Genomic DNA, 22,079 nt, shown 5'->3' on the forward strand with positions numbered 1-22,079 from the left:
TCACTTGTGAGCAGGCAAGACCTTGACGATGGACAAAATATTATTGCACAAGAGGCGGAACGCTTCGTTCTTGGCTTTGATCACGGATTTCTCTCCCCCGAGCGAGCTGTCGCATAAGTCGGCGTCGGAAATCGCCACGTTGACCCACAGTTCCACTTCCTCTAAGTTATGCGTCGAGATGGCCTCGACGCAATCGTCGAGCTGCTCGTTGGCATCGGAGTAGTGCTCAATGCAGTCTGCCAACCCCTGCTGAATCGTGGGGTCCAAAGTGGTAGCGTTGTGAATGAGCAACGACCGCATGTGCTCGTCCACGTCGGAGGCCATTGCGGCAGCCAGCCGGATGGCAACGAAGGCAAGGCCGGTGAGGTCCGCGCCCTTGCTGTTCGGGTCCTTCTCCAGGGTTTCGATGCATAAGTCCTTACGGGGTGAATTCTGGCACGCTTGTTCAAGAAGCTTCATGTTCACCTCACCTGCGGCAGCGGCGGTGTTGCTGCCTTGACTTACACCTTGAGCTTGACCGTTTCCAGCGACGACGAGAAATTTTGCGGCACATAATGTTGAGAGGAAGAAAAATGCTGCTGCAATTGGCCTCATTTTCCTTTTCTTTCCTTGTTCTTGTTCTTATTTTTGTTGTTAAATCAATGGAAGGGGATTAACTGATTAGAAAACGAGGAGAATGAGTGTATAAATATGAGGAGGAATTGGAATGGTGGTCGGTTTTTGTGGAGGGCCTCCCAATGCCGCGAATTATGAGGAACCTTCACTCATTTCCACAAATTCTTTAAACGCGTATTGGACGTTGATTTGAACGACTGAGACTTAAAGTAGATTTTGTTCTTTCAAATTTAACACTCAATTCTATGGTTACGTAGCTTGTGCTGCATATAGGCAACTTAGAAATTGGGTTTGTAAGGTTTGGCTTGAGTTATGATGGCTTTACAAATTTCCTTAGTGGTTTGTAGCCCTAGGAATGCTTGGGCTATGTTCGTTTTGTGTCATACAATAGGAAATTGAGAAAATAAAACTTTTTTGTCATAAAATTCAACACCTTGGAATAGGTGGTTAAGTTGAGACATTATTGATGTGGTTAAGAGGAGGACAATGGCCCATCTCTTTGAATATTTGACATGTTATCAGAGCATGTTTGATTGCGAGAAGTCGAAGAAAAACTTAGATAAAACAACATGACACCTGACAAATTGATATACGCTCTTACAAAAGTACATATCGAGTGTAATATTTAATAGGGTAATGATAAGTAGACCATCTATTTAAATGATATTTTGTAAACTATATGATGTAGTTGTTGATTATTAGATTATTACTTAAGTGTTAAGTATTGATTAACGTACTTATTCCCTATTGGTAACACATCACATAATTTACAAATTTGGTCTAAAAATTGGTCTACTAACATTATCATTTGTTAATAATGACAAAAACATTATAAGATATGTTTGTACCATACTTGACAAATCCCGAAACTACCGAGCACTGGTCAACGTTATACCGTCAGGGACCTAGAAGAGTTTCCCTCCAACCAGGAGGTCAATCACAGCGCGACACGTGTCGACATCAGAAGCCAATCATAACGCGACACGTGTCAACATCAGAAGCCAATCATAACACGACAAGTGTCAATGTCAAAACAAAGCTAGAAATCTCTTCTATAAAAGGAGATCATTCTCCCACAATATTTCCTAATGTTATTTGTACTAAATCATTCACTAGTACTCACTAAAGGAGAGCTTGAACCTATGTACTTGTGTAAACCCTTCACAATTAATGAGAACCCCTCTACTCCGTGGACGTACCCAATCTGGGTGAACCACGTACATCTTGTGTTTGCTTCCCTGTCTCTATCCATTTGCATACTTATCCACACTAGTGACCGGAGCAATCTAGCGAAGGTCACAAACTTGACACTTTCTGTTGTACCAAAGTCCTCACTGATTTTGTGCATCAACAAGATAAATATCTCGTATTATTAATGCTCAAAATTGTAAGGTTAACAAATGTAATTAAATAACATAAGATGGGCTAGTAAGATGGGCTAAATTCAAATGGAATTAAAGATGTAAGTGGTTCACCTCTCAAAACTGAGCTACATCCACTGTGTTACTCTCAATATATTGATTTCAAGACTAAATAACGCTCGGCTTAATACATACACCTTATTCTCTCTTGTTCATCCGACTCTCACAATGGAGGTCTCTACCCCTTTATATTGGCCTTTCCCCCTTGAGAACTATCAAAACAATATTTAATTTGCCAACTACCCGTACTAACTTACTAACAGCTTTTCACCTACTTGCCCTGGCCTTTTTGGACCAAGTGACGTTCTAGCAGTCGGTTGACACTTCTTTTAAGGCCCAGGTGGCCCAAGCGCCCTTCTCGGACCTCGGTTACTCTGCCTTGCCTTGCCAAGCACTGTGCCGACTTCCTTTATGCCCCATCTTAGGCCTCTGCATGCATGTCGTTGAGTAGTCCAAGCGATACTCAAGTACTTCGACACTTGGAGGCTTGTGTCGTAAAGCTGTCAGCATACCCATGTGCTCTTCTTGGTCGGATAATCCTTCTTTTGTCTCAGTTGGCTTGAGCCCCCTGGGGTCGACCCTCTATCAACTCTTGGGGCCTTGGGCTCCTAGACTTTTCTTTGGACTTACGTCCTTGGGTAGGCCTATATGGGCCCATCGTTAACACGTAAAATCAAAGCAATTCATACAAAACTAATAAAACATCAAAATTAACAAAAACGTCATTTAAAAAAAATTGAATATGTGACACCATCTAAAATAAAATAAATAAAAATATTTATCTAAGAGAACATATTTTAGAACATGACTACATGAGTTAATGTATATATTTATACAAACATATTATACAAATACAAATACAACCACAAGGTGTGTACCAAGACGCTGCCAAAGAAAAACAAAAGCGCCAAAATATTATATTCCCCACTGCACTACAAAAATCCAAATGGATCAGATTGTTCTGTGCCTATATGCTCCATATCCTCTTTAACGACAGAATCTGGGTGCCCGAACCCGAAGATTTTTGTCCGCTGTAATTGTTTTTGGGTGAACCGAAACAGATACGATTAGGCACCTCATCCACGAGAACAGATACCCCCACCACTTCCGTGAATGGCTTCCTCCCACATTCCTCCGGCGATAAACTCGTCGACGACGCGCATCTTGAAAAACCCATGTTACCCTTACTCCTCTCTTGCTCCGAACCGGAGGGTTCATTCACTGTTATTGAGATTTCTGGCGAAATCTCTCGCTTAGGAACCGGAATATCGGGTTGTACCGGCGCCCTGCAGAGTGGACAATTGGACTGCGACTGAAACCAAGTGTCGATACAGTCGATATGGAAGGCATGGTTGCACATGGGCAGTAGACGGCCTTGCTCTTGATCTTCGAACTCCGATAAGCACACTGCGCACTCCAGCGGTGTTACGACGGCGTTTTTGGTGCCGGTGGTGGCAGAGTAAGTAAAAGCAGGTAGGGTTTTGAGAACAGAGGGGTCCAAGGCCTTTGGATTGGTAATAGAAGAGAGAGTGGTCTCGAGGAGGGAGGTGAGAGAGCGGTGGTTGCGACGATGTCGTTGGTGGCGACTGCGGTGGAAGAAGCAGCGGACGTAGCTGTGGAAGCAAGCGATGGTGAAGACTACGACGAAGAGAATGACGACTGAGCAGAGCATGATCTTGCCGTTCAAAGCGTAGTGGGTACGTTTGTGGGTGTCTATATCCATGGAGTGGGTTAGTTTCAAAAGATTTGTTTGAATTTAAAGGAGAAGGATTGGTTGCTCTGCAATTGGTAGTGATGACTAATTAGGTTTGAGTTTGGTGGGTTTTTTTTATGAGCCTCAGCAATTGGGCATGCAGATATGTATGGCGTGCTTTATTATTCCTCTGCAAGCTTAGATGTTTCAAAGTGTCGACTAACTGTAGTAATATAGTTGGTTAGAAATTTAAAAAAACAATCTAACTAATTGTATTATAACACTTGATATACTGAACCATGTTTCTGGTACATTAAAAAAAATTCTTACAAACTACAAGAACGATCAATACTTTTGCCATTCAATTGTGATTATAAATATGTTATATTTAGAATCTTTTTTAAACTTTTTTTTTAATTTATTATTATTAAGAGGAAGTATGAGGGTTTCAAACTATTACAATAATTTAGAGAAAAATTTTCGAACCCGAAATGCATGAATGGGAACCCAATACTCTATTGGTTATGTTATTTGACCACATGCATCATTTTTTTTTTAACTATCACTCAAAGATTATCAAACTAAATATTATTTTGTCGTTGATATAAAAAGAACAAATTGATAAAGTATCATGATTATTATCACATCATTCTTCTCAGATATGCCTTTTTGTCAAAAGATCATCCGAATTTTATATGCAAGAGATATTGAGGTATCAAGATAATTGAACTTTAAACCTCTAATACAAATACAAAATTGAATGTTTTTAATTATTTGATCCACGTATCTATCGCAGATTGTCCAAGTTTTAATGGGTGATTAGTTGGTTAAGTCAACCCCTGCATGAAAGATATAGCGGCTGTTGCTAAAACCGATACAACACGAATCAACCAAACATGAAAAAGCCGACGAAAGCTAGCTGCTGTTGGTAAAGTTATTTCTCTTATATGCATGCATGTCTCGATGTGTATGAACTTTTCCCAAGTTTTGAAATATCCAATATATTCCGATTAGTTTTCTTGACTCATTTGTCATGCAGCATATCATACACATCATGTGTATCACATAAAAGATGCATGCATGAGAACTAGATAGAAACATATGTTCAATGAAATCATAGGGATATTTTAATAAAGAGAATCATCGGTATGGATAACTTCACCAACGAATTGGTCAGGTCATTCTCATAAAGGTGAACTGTGTGTACTGAAAGTTGCACATGTATTGCGTCTAAAGGTACTCAAGAACACATCATGTTATTTGTTATTTTGCGATCAAAATGTCTCAACAATTTAACAAATTAGACTGTCATACTTAAATTTTTCTAAACTATTAGATACTTCAGACATAAAGTTTCATCAACATAAAATGGGTGGGAATTATCTTACAATATGGCAGTAGTACGGTAGTGGATCAGGAATATAATGTATATAGTAGCCTTTCATCATCAACTTGAATCATTCATATTCTATCTAATCCATAAGATTATATATACATATATATATATTATCATCAAACAATAAGATGACATGGCTAGGAAACAAAGAGGAGACCCGTGCATGATCGATAGGGATCCTCTTCGGATCTCATTACCTGAAGTCCAAAGAGCAGTAAATTTAGACCACTCAAATTGAATCTGACAATTCCCATTAACTCATTCCGCATATCCACCCAACACAAATTAAAGATGCGATTCTCTCTTTCTCTCTTAAATAGTCCGAATTTTTTAATCCTTAAAATCTGGACAATGAAGTCAGGAGATAATCCAAATTTGTGCATGATGGCAACAAAGAACATAATATTTCACAACTCCTGCCCCCACCAACCAAATGAAGCTTCCGCGGTGCAACTTGTTAGTTTTCAGTAAGCGGATTCAGTTAATATTTGCTTTTAAGCACTTGGTTTTGCTAGTTGCTACCATGTTGAATTTAAGCTGTGGGCGGCACAAGTGGCATGCATATTCTAATGCCGCCACTAAGATTAGATGAACGAGCTCTACATTTTGATACTTAATGCGATATGTATTGTCTAATGGCAAGAGGAGTTTTTAGTGCTGACTGTCACAGTTTTACGCAGAGTTTTATTCAATCTTAACCAACGTACTAAGTGAATTAGTAATATCACGTTTGAATTTGGTGGTCACATTAAACTATTTTGTTGGTTCAAGGTCTGGTCAGGCTTTTAATGCGGGGCTTTTTCAGAATCTATCCATAGAGCCAAAATTTATCACTTATGTCTTCCACAGTTGTTTAAGTGAGTTTGATTCTAACAATTATGCAACCTAACCTTGATCTATTTAGCATAGTTATAGAGACGTGAGTTTAGTAGTTTTCGGAGCACTATTTTACAACTTAATCTCGTGAGACACATCTATTACACTGAATAACTAAACTCAATTATATTGGAAGTCAATTTTTCTGACTTACCGTGAAATTATAATTCAGCTCGGCGAGAAAGGGTTGGTTAAGAACTATTGAATGTACACCATAATAGTTACAGTCACTTAAGGAAATGTTCACCTTCGGAATGAAAATGGATGAGCATGCACTTGAGCCTGGAAGTGATGAAATTCGGGGGAAAACATAGAACCTGTCACTATATTGGGGTCGAGGCACGACCCAATTTATAAGAATCAAAATAATTAAACTCAAAATTTTTGACCCACTGTAAAAGTTCTTTATAGTGAAACATCACCTCAACTCTTCAACCAAGGAGGACATAAGCAAGCCAATAGGCCTGCGTCAACAAATGCAGAAGTGCAGGTGGGATGCCTAAGCTTGTTAGATTGATTTGGGCCGAAATACACTCCCCCAACATAACCCCATAAGATTTGAAGACTGAAGCCTGCCAATATGTGAATTGGGCCCATATACTGTATGTTCATAAATCATGAACCTAATTTTTCCTTCTGCATAACTCATCTGAATGCGTTAATTAAATTTGCTCCCTAACAACTAATTTTTCCTTCTGCACCAAATGGTAACTGTCCCCAAACAACTAATAGTTTGCTCCCCAGATATTGATCTAGAAAATATAAATATTGATTGCATTCAATTCACTGAATCAGTGTTTGGTACCATGCACACTTGGCCAAACCCGGTCATCCTGCTTCCCCAGATGAACAATGTTTTCACGTTCATTGTTAATGTTGGCGACGACTGCCAATGCTGTCCTTTCCACTTCATGCATGCCATGCAGGAAAAATGCTATGGCTATCTCTAGCTTAAAGGGTTAAAAATACCTCGTTCAAAATTATAGTTCGTAAGAAATTATTTTTAAATAAACAGTATCATGTCATACTTTATATCATCTCCAACTTAATAGGCTAAACTTAGCCTCCTCAATAATTTATTAATTTTAAGTTTATCCCTTAAAGTTATTGGTTAATTTATTAAACTACCGTTTAGATGTTTTCAAATCTATTCTTTGAATTTGAAAGGGCTAATATAATGGTCTAGTAAGTCATCTCCAATTGAAATGGCTAATATAGCCCTATCCACAATTATAGCCTACAAAACTTATTTTTAGTTGAACAGTATCAGGCTATAGTCATATGCTATCTCAAAACGAAGGGATTAAACATAACCCTCTCAATAATTTATTAATTTTTAGTTTATATTATAAATTTTATTAGTTCATTTAATTAAACTACCCTTAGATGTTTTCAAATCTAGCCATTGAATTTGAATCAATTATTACAATTGAGGAGCCGAGCCAAAAAAAAAAAGGCTAAGAAGAGGGCTACATTTGGCTAGCCTGATGCCCATTTAACCAAATAATTGCTTGGGGGCTTCATAAAATTATAGTCTAGTTATCGGTTGGAAATGAGTTTTTAGGCAAATTAAACCATTTTTTGGCTTTTCGATCTTTAGCCTTCTTCGTAAAATATGGCAGTGGCTTCATATAATTATAGCCTAGACATCAGTTGAAGATTAATTTTTGGACTCGTACCATATTTTGACTTTTGGACTTTCTTTTCTATTAGAGATGGCTTAAAGGGGTTCACTCAAAAGTGAGACTCTTAATAGATTCTTTATCACCTCACACTTTAACGTCAATTCTCGTATCAATAGTTTAAAACATTATACGAAAATCATAAGGTGGCAAAAAATCTATTGAGAATCTCATTTTTTAAATAATATCCTTAGCATTTCTCTACCATGCAAACTACCAACAAACATAAAATAATATTGTATTAGGAAGAGTTGGATTACTTTAATATTGGCGATTGACTTATGGTCAAACTTTAACTATATGTATCACTGAATCAAAGCATGTGTCTCCATTTATTGTGCCTGACATCCCACCTGCTTCCATGTCAACAAATGTGTTTTTATTAGATATGGATTGTCTGCCATTCTCATTTCATATCTTCCTCATGCTCTTTTATTTATGTGGTCACAGTTAAGTTATGTTAACATTTTACATTCTAATTGTTTTTTGTCTTATTATTTTTATAAAAAAATCAATATAAAATGTTGACGTGGCTTAATCGTGACCACAAAATATAGGAGGACATGGGAAGTGTATGAGATGGGGAGGGCAGACAATCTAAGTCCGTTTTTATTAACGTGTTAGGCTTAAACAATTATATTTATATACACCAAAAATTATAAAGAAAATTAATGAAAATGGTTTGAAAATTTTAAGTTCTAATCAAAATGACAAAAATGTGTTGTAACTGAATAATACCATGAGTGACTTTTTAGAGTAAAAATGTCATTTTTGTTAAAAGTAAACAGTACCGAAAGTATTTTGTTAAAATTCCCAAAATTATAAACACATGGATATTCTTGTGAGAAGTTAGACTCTTACATACATTTTCAATTAGTTTACGGTGAGCTTTAACTTTCTTAACAAGAAAACTGTCATATATGGAAATGTAAATTTGATTCCACAACTTGGACATTTCAATTGAAAATGAATGAAGGGACAAAGGCACAAAACAACTAACCACTACATGTTTAGCACATAAATTCAGGAAGCTAACTTATCATGCGTACAATGTACAAATGTTTGCTGATGGACTTATTTGGAATCAACAGTCCTTCGATTTAGAGAAGAATTTACATGTAATCGAGCTGTTAAAGTACTAACCACACATTATATTATATTATGTGATTCAATTAAAACGCATAACCACTATATGTTTAGCACATAAATTCAGGAAGCTGACCTATCATGCGTGCAATGTACCAATGTCAAATTACATGATACTGTAAATTTGATTCCACAACTCGGACATTTCAATTGAAAATGAATGAAGGGACAAAGAAAAATGACAACCAACCACTACATGTTTAGCACATAAATTCAGGAAGCTAACTAATCATGCGTACAATGTACCAATGTTTGCTGATGGACTTCTTTGGAATCAACGGTCATTCGATTTGGAGAAGAATTTACATGTAATCAAGCTTTAACATTAAATTAAAACACATAACGACATGTGATATAACCTCCTAATTGTCTGAGTACAAAACTTTATCAATTTGTTTTAGTATAAATTAGTATAGAATATCGATTATATTAAAAATAAAAATTGAAAATGAAGTGCACAATAGGACACACTATGAAGTGTACCAAAAGTTTTTCAAACTAAAATTAAAGAAGATGAAGGGGAACAATTTAAGGTAGTTCTATCAACACACCAGTTTTTACCTTTCACACATCGTTATTTACTTATGACCTTCGCACATAATGAATTGAAGAAGATCAATAAATAAAAATTAACAAATGTGTATGGAAAGTAAAAAATGGGTGTTGTGAACAACACTACCCCAATTTATTGTGCTCATACTTGACCGAAGGATATAAAAAGTTGAAGAAGATCAATGAACAAAAATTAACAAATACAGGCGGAAGGTGAAAATGGATGTTGTGAACAACAATTATGCCTGGAAAGTAAAAAAGATAAAAAGATAAAATTAGTCGTGCGACGTTTGGCTTCGCTTTCTGAAATGGAAGGGTAAGCGACAAATTGTAAAGACCCGTCCATCTGATAAGACGAAGCAAAACGCCATACGACTGCTATATAAGCATGTATTTGTATATCTTTGTATACCAACAGAACAGAGAGCCGCCACACACACCCAGAGTCAATGGAGAAAATCGAGCACACGACGGTGCCCACAAACGGCATAAACATGCACGTAGCTTCAATCGGAGCAGGCCCACCGGTGCTCTTCCTTCACGGATTCCCGGAGCTCTGGTACTCCTGGCGCCACCAGCTTCTCTCCCTCTCCTCCTTGGGCTACCGCTGCATAGCCCCCGACCTCCGAGGCTTCGGTGACACCGACGCGCCGCCGTCCCCGACGTCCTACACGGCCATGCACATAGTCGGAGACCTCATCGGGCTGCTTGACCATCTGGGTATTGACCAAGTATTCCTGGTTGCCCACGACTGGGGCGCCGTCATAGCCTGGTGGTTCTGCCTGTTCCGCCCCGACCGGGTGAAAGCCTTGGTCAACATGAGCATCGCTTTCAGTCCCAGGAACCCAAAGAGGAAGCCCGTCGATGGTTTCAGGGCATTGTTTGGCGATGATTATTACATTTGCAGGTTCCAGGTAATCAAACTCCTTTCATTTTTAGTTTCTGCTTCGATCTGATCTGAAAATTTTAAATCTTTTGCTAATTATTTTATTCAACTATATATTTACGCACCAAGGCGAAGGATTTGGACTAAGTTACACAATCCTTCAGTTATCCAGCTCACGACAGTCAAAACAAATACCTCTCACTTACAGGGGAGGGAATACCTCCGGCCGGAATGCCAAGCAACAAATCTTTTTGCGATTTAGCATACGATATTAATTTGGTCAGATTCCAATTGCCTTTATTTCCTATACAAAAAGATGAATTTGTGCTAGTTTTGCTGTTTTTGGTTATCTTTTTCCATGTTCATATTCCATTAATGTGAGGGCTTAAACATAGTAAAGTTCTAAAATTGTTTGATTTCATACGGAGATGGTCAAATCTCTGTATTTTCCTGTATAGTATAACTTTTGGAGGACAAGCCTGGAGCAACGGAAAGGTTGCTCATAAAGGTAACAGGTTCGAGTCGTGGAAACAACCTCTTTGCAGTGCAAAGCAAGGGTAGGTCTGTGCACGTTTCCCTTGACCTTCGCAAAGTAGGGAGCCTTGTTGGCTTGGGATCACCCTTTATGGTGTAACTTTGATGTCATACGCAGTTTACTGTATTTAGTATTCGTAGGCAATCAGATTTACTGATTGCTGTTGTTTTGTTATATAATCTTGGTTTGCAGACGTTGGCGGATGTGCTCCCAATGGAAACAAGTTTGAATCCCTCTTCCTGTAGTTTAGATTACTTTGGAATAGAATATTGCGTTATCATAGCCAATTCATATATTCACGTTTTGGAGTATTTTCAATGCTGAAAATCCGTCGGCTAAAGACAGTTGCTGATTAATTAATCTGACCCATCGGGACTAATTTGTAATCCCTGTTAATGTGAAGGACTGAATATGTTAAAATTTGTTCCTGATTTTGTTAAAAAATTGTTGTTTGTGTTATAGGAACCCGAAGAGATCGAACGAGATTTTGATAGCATTGGTACTGCAGCGGTCATGAAACGTTTTCTCACCAGCCGCAGTCCAAAACCTCCATGCATACCTAAGGACCAAGGATTAAAATCTTGGGCTGCTCCAGTAACCTTGCCCGCTTGGCTGACAGAAGAGGATCTTAACTATATTGTCAGCAAGTTCAGCAAGTCGGGATTTACTGGAGGATTGAATTACTATCGAGCTTTGAACTTGTATGTACATACCACATACCCCTTTGAATTCTCTTTGATTTATCAAAAGCATGATCTTAGACTGGAAATAATTTCGTATTTTCTTCGTTGTTGCAGAACCTGGGAGCTTACCGGACCATGGACAGGGCTACAAATCAAGGTACCGGTTAAGTTTATCGTGGGCGAGCTGGACGTCACCTACAATATCCCAGGCGTCCAGGCCTACATACATAAAGGTGGCTTCAAAAGGGATGTGCCATTTTTGCAAGAGGTGGTTGTGATGGAAGGTGCAGCTCACTTCATTGCCCAGGAGAAGCCCGACGAAGTCAGTCAGCATGTGTACGACTTCATCAAGAAGTTCTGATTTCTGTTAGCTAGATCAGCAAGCTGCCTTCCCGCAGTTTGTTTCGCTTTGCAGTTACTTCTACGCAATTACAGGTTAGGCGTGATGATGTCTGAAATACGGTGCGACCTTATGGTGTTGTGCTCCTTATCTCGAATAATTTCGTCCTTGTGGTTTCCGGCTTCTGTAATAATCATCCCCATCATGTAATAATGAAAATAAAGAGCTCGGTCTAGATTCAATCATGCTTCTGGCCTCATTTTTCTGTTACGCTAATCGGACTGCTAGGGCACCTACCTTACCCTCTCGTCATTCATAGCGATTACAAAGAGTTTTTTCAATATGCCAGAAACACAGCCTGATCAAGACGAAACCAATCTAGGGATCCAATGAAAAGAAATTCATCATCATTGTCGATTATGGGGGGCAAGGTAGGATATTATCGCGCCGGAGGTTCTTTTTTTTTTCATTTCAACAATACCGGAAGCTTTTCGTTAAAGTTCTATTGTTATCTGTAATTTCGAATATGGTAATTGCTATACGAAGAATAGTAATCAAGCACGGTTGAGAACCAAAATCGAATTTCAACAAAATCTCAACATCTCCTTCAAACATCTAAACATCTTCCTCTCGAAGCTAAAACAGTCGTAGACACAAGGAAATATAGATGAAGGTAAGCTATCGATACCATAAGAGTGTTCATCAAACACAAAAAGTGAAGAAAACACGACTGAGAATAAGGAGATAACTCATGCTTAAACACGGAAACCCTTGCTGTTTCTCTTTCCTCTGGCCTTCTCGAACTTCCTGCCCTTTGATCGCACATAGGGTTTGGTGTGGCTGTGTGGAACACCAGGAGCAGGTCCAAAATGCTTCACAGCTTCACGAGCATTCTTAGGTCCTCTAAGAAGAATCTGCCGAAAAAGATTAACATTTATCAATCAACGTAACTCTATCATCAAACAGATCTATCAGAACATAGAACGGCCTAAGGGAATGAGTCTCGTTTTACAAAACAAAATACTCTTGTTGATTTGCTATGTTAGAATACATTGGAACAAATTCGCAAACTCCACAAGCATATAATTAAACCAAAAGTATTGCTCATGGCTGAAAATTCTACACACCACTCTCTTGCACCTTCTATTCACTTCACTTCACTACCATATGTTTCCTACATACGGGGGCACGTATTTCATGATTCTCATCACCATGAAACAGTCCACTACACGACGACCACTAATCAAAGCTCCGGTAAACTATCTACCACAATACGATTGCCATCATAACATATCCGTTACTAATAAGGGCACAGCCCAAAACACAAACGCACCCATTTCTGAACCCAGAAACATACATTTACTACAGGTTTGAAACATATAACCATTGTTCGATGCTAGCACTAACACGATTTCAAATTGCTTATGACTAAAAGACTACAAGATTATGCTACTTTCCAAAAGATTCTACTTCTAGGCAAGTTTTTCGTGCAGACTTATACACAAAAGAGCTTAATAGAGCATTCAATTCCAACTAAAACACTAGAAACCAAGATAAACCAAATCACAAATTCTCAAGTCATTTCAACAACGACTAGCTCGTTTGGATATGCTTTTAAAATGACTGAAAGCATTTCTGGTGAAATTTTTTTTGGAAACAATCCTTAGTAAAAATGCTAATAAATCCTGAAAAAACACTTAAAAATGCTTCCTGGAAGATGCACATAAGTGGTGCTTCTTGTAGAAAGCATTTATATTGCTTTTGTAATCGAAAGATCATTTTTTTTAAAGTGTTTTAAGTCATTTTAAAAGCACATTCAAACGAGATCTAACACATCCTCCTAGAGATTGTAATTCACATGTACGGCAATTCAAATGCAACTAAAAAATCAACATACCGTGTTCTGGCCAAGAGGAGCTCTGAGAGCCAGCTGGTCGAAAGTCAAGCACTCGCCGCCGGCCTTCTCAATCCGAGCCCTGGCGGTCTCGGTGAACCTGAGAGCGGTCACTTTCAAACAAGGAACTTCGTAAACCCGAATGTCATCGGTCACAGTCCCGACCACCACAGCAATCTTACCCTCCTTTCCGGTCATGTACTTAATCAATCGGGAAAGGGACAGAGGGGCCTTGTTCACCTTGCTCATGAACAACCTCTTCAGAATCACGGCATTGAACTTGCTGCCGGTCCTCCTCACCAGAAACCGATACAGCTGAAAACACAGATCCAACAACATAAAACCCACAAAAAAAAAAACAATTCAGAGACACGAACGCAATCAGTAACAAAAACCCAGAAACATTTGGATTCGAGGGAGGACCTTGACGAGGAGCTTGAGGTAGATATCGTCGGACTTTGGGGCTGTCCGTTTGGTCTTCTTGCTCTTGCCACCGGCGACCAAATCGATACCCTGCGAATACAGACATGAGGAGGAGAGAGGGTTAGAGAGAGAGGGGACGGAGGAGGAGGAAATGGAGACGGCGGCGTTAAGGTTTGGAGGGAGAGATTACCATTACGGCTGCTCCTTTGATGCTCTTGAGGCAGAGAGGCGGGGGGTTGTAGGGTTTGTTTGCAGGGAAAGCCGAACATGGTGCTGTGTTTAGGTTTTTATATATAAATGGGGCTTTTCCTATTCAGTTTTCAAGGGTTTTTGGGCTTTGTTTGTTTTTATTGTTCTTCAAGCCCACGAGCCCATATGTAATTTCCATTTCTTTTATTAATGTTTTTTAATCACTTTTGTTACCATGGAATTTTATTTCATGTTTGTTTGGTATTATAGTTCTTCGGATTTGTCCAACTAGTGAGAGATGGTGAAACTTAACAAAAGATATGAGCAGTTGGTGATTTCGTACGGCAGTCTATCTTTTTTGAAGTTAAAGGCATTTCAATATTCTCCTGACCATCATCGTGTGATTCACCAGCGCTAAGAATCGAACTCATGACGTGTCGTGTAATTCACTATATGTAAAATGCATATAACAACAAATATTCTTTTTTTTTTCTTTTACAAAGGAACCAGCTGGTCAAGCCACAATAGTCTACCAGTTTAGAAGTCGAGAAGACTCACAACCACATTTCAGCTTCTTTCTTATCATTATAAGTGACACCAAATATTCATATAAATACAAAAAATTGTTTGTTAAAATATGACATTAGGAAATATACCACGCAACCAAGACACTTATAATCATGGTTTATAAATTTCATGTAAAATTGGTGACGCCAAATACCATAAAACATGCAGGTGTTTGTTGTAATCCAACTGACCCGATCCAACCTAATCCAACCAACCAAACCCACCCAACCCTATATATATAATTTTTTGTAACAAAAAGTCTTGAAGGAGATTGTTACTATCAATGTCAGGACATACCTACAATTTTCGAGTCGAAATGATCTCACACCTAACTACAGTTATGGTATGAGTTTACGTAGGTATTTACCAATCGCACACTAACAAGAACTACTAACAATATAACTCAAATCTTATATTGTTCCTTAAATCAAAGTTCGATCTCCAACTTCCTGTATTTTTACATTATAATTCGTAACAAAAATCATAAATAACTTTAAGTGTGTCACAAAACAATGTATATTCGACACAAGTTTCTTCCTTTCTGCTTACAATATTGAATGATAATTACCGGTAGTTGTTCAATATATGATTCAAGGTTTCATACACTAGGAAGTTTTTGATAAAAAATTTAACGATCAAATAACTTAAAGTATAAAATATGCGAAACATAATTGAATTATTGTTTATTAAACAAAGATGATGTTATCTGCACATTTATTTTTATCTCTCACACATTTTTATTAGTTTCTAACGTTTAATATTCTTAATTCATTTGATCTGACAGATAAAAATTAAAATAAAAGATGTTTAACGGTTAACACTAGACAGAGTTTTTCTCATTGTCGTCCCTGCGGTCACCTTGGTCCACTCTATTACCACCTCAGTCATCGGACGCTCCTCTGTCCGAACCGCCGTTGAATGCTACCATAATTTCTAATTACCAAACTACCCACATCAATCTTCAAACGCCAGCATCTACCTGCCTTGACCTTCATGCATATATTTCCCTCGTTCTCGGTGGTATTTCCGTCAAACAAAAAAAAATCCCCAAATGTCCATGTAACGACCCCCTCTCTCTTTCTCTCTCTCCCATTTTTCCTAAATCCTCTCCGCGCCCTGTTCTCTCTCATCGCCACGATGCTGCCCACGAAATCTCGGCGGAAAGTGGCTCCGTCCGCCGCGGAAAACGGCGACTCGGCTGAAAAGCTCGACCAGCTGCTCCTCTCCTCCGCCATCTGCAACGGGGAGGATGTGGGCCCCTTCGTCCGCAAGGCTTTCACTTCCGGGAAGCCCGAGACGCTGCTCCAGCACCTCCGCCACTTCTCCCGATCCAAGGAGTCCGAAATCGAGGAGGTCTGCAAGGCCCACTACCAAGACTTCATCCTCGCCGTCGACGACCTTCGATCTCTCCTCTCCGATGTCGATTCCCTCAAGTCTTCCCTCTCCGATTCCAACGCCAAGCTCCAGTCCGTCGGCCTCCCTCTTCTCTCCTCCCTCGACGCCTTCGTCGAAGCCCGAAACGTATCCCGAAACGTCAACCTCGCGCTCGAATCGGTCCGGAATTGTATTCGTTTGATGGAGCTCTGCTCCCGATCCAATCACCATCTCTCCAGCAGCAACTTCTACATGGCGCTCAAGTGCGTCGACACAATCGAGTCCGAGTTCCTGGACAAAACGCCGTCGTCTACGCTCAAGCGGATGCTGGAGAAGAAGATTCCAGAGATTCGGTGGCACATCGAACGGAAGGTCAGTAAGGAGTTCGGCGATTGGCTGGTGGAGATCCGCGTGGTGAGTCGGAACCTCGGTCAATTGGCGATCGGTCAAGCTTCGTCGGCGAGGCAGCGGGAAGAGGATCTGAGAATCAAGCAGCGGCAAGCTGAGGAGCAGAGCCGCCTCAGCCTCAGAGACACTGTTTACGCTTTGGAAGAGGACGACGACGACGGACTCGGCGGCGGTGGGGTTGGAGATGATGGTTTTAATGGCGGAGGTGGATTTGATTTGACTCCCTTGTACAGAGCCTATCATATACACCAGACTCTGGGGCTTGAAGACCGATTCAAGCAATATTACTTCGAGAATCGAAAGCTTCAGCTCACCTCTGACTTTCAGGTATCTTCCATGACTCCGTTTCTTGAATCGCATCAAACTTTCTTTGCGCAAATCGCCGGATTTTTCATCGTGGAGGATCGAATTGTGAGGACCGGCGGCGGTTTGATTTCGAAATTAGAGGTTGATAATTTGTGGGAAGCTGCTGTGAGTAAAATGTGTTCTGTTTTAGAGGATCAGTTTTCCAGGATGCAAACTGCTAACCATTTGCTGTTGATTAAGGACTATGTGAGCTTGTTAGGTGTGACGTTGCGTCGGTATGGATATTTGGTTGACCCGTTGCTTGATGTTCTAAGCAAACACAGGGATAAGTACCACGAGCTGTTGTTGTCGGATTGTCGTAAACAGATTGCTGAAGCTCTTTCGGCTGACAAATTCGATCAGATGTTGATGAAGAGAGAATATGAGTATTCCATGAATGTTCTTTCGTTTCAGATACAGACGTCTGATATCATACCGGCTTTTCCATATGTTGCACCATTTAGTTCGACAGTGCCAGATTGTTGCCGCATTGTTAGGTCCTTTATTGAGGATTCTGTGAGTTTCATGTCGTATGGCGGGCAGCTTGATTTCTTTGATGTTGTGAAGAAGTATTTGGATAGGTTGTTGAGTGAGGTTTTGGATGGGGCTCTTTTGAAGCTTATCAGTACATCTATTCATGGGGTCTCCCAGGCAATGCAAGTAGCCGCTAATATGGCTGTCATGGAGCGAGCTTGTGATTTCTTCTTCCGACATGCTGCTCAGCTTTCTGGAGTGCCCTTGAGAATGGTAGAGAGGGGGCGGAGGCAGTTTCCGCTATGCAAAGCCCGTGATGCAGCAGAAGACACGCTCTCTGGGCTGCTTAAACAAAAAGTGGATGGGTTCATGACGTTGATTGAGAATGTGAACTGGATGGCCGATGAGCCTTGGCCGAATGGGAATGAATATGTGAATGAGGTGATCATTTATTTGGAAACTCTGGTTTCCACTGCTCAGCAAATATTGCCTCCTCAGGTTCTCAAACGAGTTTTGCAAGATGTCCTTTCTCACATATCGGAGAAGATAATAGGGGCTTTACTTGGGGACACAGTTAAGAGGTTTACCGTACATGCAATTATGGGCATTGATGTGGATATTCGATTACTGGAATCTTTTGCAGATAATCAAGCTCCTCTACTCTCAGATGAGGAAGCAAATCAGTTGAAAACGGCACTTACTGAGTCGAGGCAATTAGTTAACTTACTCTTAAGCAATCATCCAGAGAATTTTCTTAATCCGGTAATCAGGGAGAGGAGTTACAATACCTTGGACTACAGAAAAGTAGTGCTTATTTCAGAAAAGTTGAGGGATCCTTCAGAGCGGCGATTTGGAACCTTTGGTAGCCGGGGAAGCAGGCAGAACCCCCAGAAGAAATCTCTAGATGCATTGATTAAGAGACTCAAGGATGTGAGTTGATTTTGTTATATAGTTGTACGTATGATCCTTGTCCTTTCCCCCTCCCCTACAATTTCCCTTGTTGATTGTGATTGAAATTATTTCATTTTTTGTTTGGTGCTAACTTTGTTATTTGCGGATGCCAATTGTTGTCTTCGGAATATATCATGGGACATGCAAAGATTCTTCTGAATGTATCAGGCTCGTAGTTACTCATTCGTTGTTGTATCGCTTTCTTTTCTAGAAGTGGTTTAAGATTTGCATTATATCTATGAAAATTGAATTTTTTTGGGGCAGACAACAAGAAAGATTCCTCCCTTTTCCGTGGAACCCAATTACTTCGAGTACCACTTGGTATCGGCTCTGTTGATGTAATATATACCCTCCTTATTTGAATTAGGATGTGAATCTCATTAGTCTTGGACCTAAATCATGCTGTATGCTTGTATCCTGATGTAAATTTTAGCTTATATCGGCTATATGGACGCCCATAGGATAAACCATGACCTTGTGATTTTAACTGTTCCACTTACCACCAGAGCTAGTCTCGTTTAACTTATAAACTGATACGGTTCTGCTTCAGTGCTTACATTTGGGATGATTTTTTTGTTGCTGGATCTTATGTCAAGATTTTCTTCCTGCTACATATTATTTGCAGATGGCATAATTTCTCAAAGGATGAGTGTTTTGAGAGGTTAGAAGATGCAGCAACAGCGGTAACTTTTGTCACGGGAAAAATTATAAATCGCTGCCTTCTATGTTTGTAAGTTACAAGCGCTCCTTTTCTCTTAGTTTTCCGATAGTTGGTTATCTACACTAGCTTACCGGTTTTTTTGACTGCGAGATGTCTATAGTGCTTTCAAATTCTTGTTTCTGCTCACCATGACTAAAAATCTACACTGAAAAATAGTCGTGATATCGATGCTTTTTTGTTGCTTGAACTACCTTGCTTTAGTCTTTGTCTTACGATTTTGCTGTCATCTACCATTTTCTATCGGTTCTAAATGGAACCGGAACTATGTTGACGATGCTATTTTCTTTATCGTAGAGCTTCGTGTTAATTTCAGTTCACTGTTGTACAGACCAGTTCCCAACTCTCTTAGTTTTAATGTGATACGGCCTTTTGTTTTTCGGTTACAAGGATTTGGTAGATTCTCACTCTCGCATGAGAGTGATCGATAACAATCGAGTTCTTGAATGAGGAGCTGTATGGTTCTACCGTGTTGAATGTGTTCATTTTCACCGTTAGATGAGTTTAAATTTTGAGATTTGAGTGGTGAACAGGGGGATATATCTCAAAATTTAAACTCATTCAACAATTATAAATAAGGTGGTTAGGTGTCCCTAATTATAAAGGTCCCCGCATTCAAACCGTATAGTATATATAATTTAATATTCACAAATATTTGCTTTTGTAATCTATTTTTTTCTTTTCATAGAACTAATTTGCCTTAATTTGCTATCATAGTATCATACGTGGCTTATCATGAACAAAGTATTATTATGTTTTTGATGATTTAGTTGTGGATTTCTAATGACGGGGTTAGTAGCTGTTAAATTATAATGTGTCAGTTGAACAAATAGTTATTTTTCATTGACGAATATGGATATAATCGTGAACCTATGAGGAATCCATTTTTGTCATCTTTTTTTTCATAGGACTAATTTGCCTTAATTTGCTATCATATGTGGCTTATCATGAACATCTCAAGGAAATATGGTTATGTTTTTTATATTTGGATGTAATTAGCTAATAATGGGGTTAGTAGCTATTAAATTATAATGTTTCAGTTGAGCGAATAATTATTTTGCAATGACGAAGGCAGATATAAACATGAACAGATGGAAAATCTGTTACTCGGTAAATATGATTATGAGTAATCCCTGATGGTTAATTTGCATTATAGATATTGCTAATTTTCATAATCATGGAAATGAATATAGCATTTTTTTCTCCAAACCAAACTTTATCACCTTTAATGTTGATGTATGAGTCGTACGACTGGAGAGATTTTTTAGTGTTTCCGTCACACGAAGTGGTACACCATGTGTTCCTATATAAATGGTAGGTTATGTGTGTTAAAATATTAATAACTTAAAAATTAAAAATTGTCATCACTTTTATAAAAACACGTGGTATACTATTTATGTTCTCATCATAACTAAAAATTTTCCGTACAACTGACATTATCCAGACAAGAATGATCTCAACCCCTACGTGGCACCCTGTAGGCTTTAGGAAAAGCGCAGCTAAGACTAGTGTGGAATTTAAGGAAAAGGATCCTCGTATATTTGTTCATTGTATATCATGCGATCAATTTTCGTTAAGTACTATTTATATTTAATTTAAAATTTAAAATTTAAAATTTAAAATAATTTTACGATGAACGAATATAATTACACGATCTTCGGATCCCCAGCAAAAGAATAGGAGACGTTTCCAAATTTACTACCACCACACTTTACACGACAAAAGGATAAACGTCGTGCATTGAAAACCTTTGATGAGAATGGTGACAAGCAAAACTTACGTATAGCATTTTCCCACGCTCAACATCGATAAATAGTTAATTACATATATGTCCCTTCTGTTCCCATAGCTCACTTCTTTTACCAAAAAACCAAAAAAAAGCTGCAAGAAAGCTTCGATCTGGAACTCATGGCTCCGTCGTCGGTGTTTCCCGTCGTCGTTCTCGTGGTCGTTCTCTCATCGTCGTTCGCCTACGGCGACGACGGGCCATCAGCCTATGAGGTGCTTCAAGAATACGACTTCCCGATCGGCCTTCTTCCCAAAGGAGTGACAGGGTACGAATTCGACAGAGAGTCTGGCAATTTCAAGGCGTATTTTGATGGAGCTTGCAGCTTCTCCATTGAAAATTCTTACCAGCTCAGGTACAAATCCACCATAACTGGTGTTTTGTCCAAGGACAGGCTCAGAGATTTGAAGGGCGTCAGTGTTAAGGTACTCTTCTTTTGGCTCAACATTGTCGAGGTGGTTCGCGATGGAGACGAACTGGAATTCTCCGTGGGGATTGCTTCGGCGGACTTCACGATCGACAACTTTGTGGAGAGTCCGCAGTGCGGGTGTGGATTTGATTGTAAGAGTAGAGCTAGCTCTATGTAGATGTTTCGTTAATTAGCCGTAAAATGTTTCAGCATGCTTTAAATGATGTTCATGATACAATACAGTGCTTTAATGCTTGCATACGTAATAACAAATATAATTTGTGTATGAGAGCAACGGGCTTATAGCTCAAGTAGTTAATAGCGTTTTATTTTGCACTTGGCGTCGTGTGTTCAATTCCCCTCTTCAAATCTCGTTTTTACAAAAATAATAATCAAGTTTTATCCTACTAAGTGAGGTTGACTGTATGAATCTTAGTAGTGACGGAGACAAAATTTTAGCCTAAAAAATGCCCAAAAATCTCAATCTGCTCTCCTACTTGCAAAAAAAATACTTTATCATGTGGTGAGCAACTGGCCGCGATCGTTTTGGTCTGCTAATGTGTCGTCCTGTTCGTCCTAGCTCTTCCTTGAATCTAAATCTCAAGCCCTTCTTATTTTCTTCCTCTCTCCCTCCTCCTCAAATCTCACTAGCAACGGATTACTTGAACTCTATAAGAGCTACAACTCTCAAATCAAATCCGAAGAAAGAAATAAAC

General features: G+C 39.2%; 6 protein-coding genes across 7 annotated transcripts; 3 read left to right on the forward strand and 3 right to left on the reverse strand.

The window, feature by feature from the left end:
* Positions 1-594, reverse strand: LOC103449171 (pectinesterase inhibitor-like). The gene has a single exon (XM_008388460.4). The coding sequence runs from the start codon at positions 592-594 to the stop codon at positions 1-3; it is 594 nt and encodes a 197-aa protein (XP_008386682.3).
* A 2,409-nt stretch (positions 595-3,003) lies between these two features.
* LOC103449170 (RING-H2 finger protein ATL64-like) lies at positions 3,004-3,759 on the reverse strand. The gene has a single exon (XM_008388458.4). It carries the CDS (start codon positions 3,757-3,759, stop codon positions 3,004-3,006), a length of 756 nt encoding a protein of 251 aa, XP_008386680.4.
* Positions 3,760-9,673: 5,914 nt separating this feature from the next.
* LOC103449169 (epoxide hydrolase 1) lies at positions 9,674-12,070 on the forward strand. Its single transcript, XM_008388457.4, has 3 exons — positions 9,674-10,295; positions 11,265-11,503; positions 11,600-12,070. Exons 1-3 carry the CDS (start codon positions 9,831-9,833, stop codon positions 11,844-11,846), a joined length of 951 nt encoding a protein of 316 aa, XP_008386679.3. The 5' UTR covers positions 9,674-9,830; the 3' UTR covers positions 11,847-12,070.
* A 303-nt stretch (positions 12,071-12,373) lies between these two features.
* LOC103449168 (large ribosomal subunit protein eL18y) lies at positions 12,374-14,424 on the reverse strand. Its single transcript, XM_008388456.4, has 4 exons — positions 14,333-14,424; positions 14,143-14,232; positions 13,723-14,034; positions 12,374-12,739 (listed from the first exon to the last, which is right to left on the reverse strand). Exons 1-4 carry the CDS (start codon positions 14,333-14,335, stop codon positions 12,581-12,583), a joined length of 564 nt encoding a protein of 187 aa, XP_008386678.3. The 5' UTR covers positions 14,336-14,424; the 3' UTR covers positions 12,374-12,580.
* A 1,306-nt stretch (positions 14,425-15,730) lies between these two features.
* On the forward strand, positions 15,731-19,358 carry LOC103449166 (exocyst complex component SEC15B-like). 2 transcript variants are annotated; one of them, XM_008388454.4, is made up of 2 exons: positions 15,737-18,429; positions 19,076-19,358. In XM_008388454.4, the coding sequence occupies exons 1-2, from the start codon at positions 15,892-15,894 to the stop codon at positions 19,082-19,084; spliced, it is 2,547 nt and encodes an 848-aa protein (XP_008386676.1). In that variant the 5' UTR covers positions 15,737-15,891; the 3' UTR covers positions 19,085-19,358. The 2 variants fall into 2 exon arrangements, with proteins under 2 accessions (XP_008386677.1, XP_008386676.1); XM_008388455.4 differs by lacking the exon at positions 19,076-19,358 and having other exon boundaries at positions 15,731-18,633.
* A 1,718-nt stretch (positions 19,359-21,076) lies between these two features.
* LOC103423125 (uncharacterized protein At5g01610-like) lies at positions 21,077-21,541 on the forward strand. Its single transcript, XM_008361196.4, has one exon. The coding sequence runs from the start codon at positions 21,077-21,079 to the stop codon at positions 21,539-21,541; it is 465 nt and encodes a 154-aa protein (XP_008359418.3).
* Positions 21,542-22,079: the final 538 nt, after the last annotated feature.

This window comes from Malus domestica, chromosome 11, assembly GCF_042453785.1.
Source record: "Malus domestica chromosome 11, GDT2T_hap1".
Classification (NCBI taxonomy): domain Eukaryota; kingdom Viridiplantae; phylum Streptophyta; class Magnoliopsida; order Rosales; family Rosaceae; genus Malus; species Malus domestica.

Excerpts from the sequence above, each read along its gene's own strand:
- LOC103449171 (XM_008388460.4), bottom strand. The coding sequence starts at position 594 with ATGAGGCCAATTGCAGCAGCATTTTTCTTCCTCTCAACATTATGTGCC.
- LOC103449170 (XM_008388458.4), bottom strand. The coding sequence starts at position 3,759 with ATGGATATAGACACCCACAAACGTACCCACTACGCTTTGAACGGCAAG.
- LOC103449169 (XM_008388457.4), top strand. The coding sequence starts at position 9,831 with ATGGAGAAAATCGAGCACACGACGGTGCCCACAAACGGCATAAACATG. Across the intron at positions 10,296-11,264 it reads ATTACATTTGCAGGTTCCAG|GAACCCGAAGAGATCGAACG; the intron begins GTAATCAAACTC and ends TTTGTGTTATAG. Across the intron at positions 11,504-11,599 it reads TACTATCGAGCTTTGAACTT|AACCTGGGAGCTTACCGGAC; the intron begins GTATGTACATAC and ends TCGTTGTTGCAG.
- LOC103449168 (XM_008388456.4), bottom strand. Across the intron at positions 14,035-14,142 it reads ACCTCAAGCTCCTCGTCAAG|CTGTATCGGTTTCTGGTGAG; the intron begins GTCCTCCCTCGA and ends CTGTGTTTTCAG. Across the intron at positions 12,740-13,722 it reads CTCCTCTTGGCCAGAACACG|ATTCTTCTTAGAGGACCTAA; the intron begins GTATGTTGATTT and ends CTTTTTCGGCAG.
- LOC103449166 (XM_008388455.4), top strand. The coding sequence starts at position 15,892 with ATGCATATATTTCCCTCGTTCTCGGTGGTATTTCCGTCAAACAAAAAA.
- LOC103423125 (XM_008361196.4), top strand. The coding sequence starts at position 21,077 with ATGGCTCCGTCGTCGGTGTTTCCCGTCGTCGTTCTCGTGGTCGTTCTC.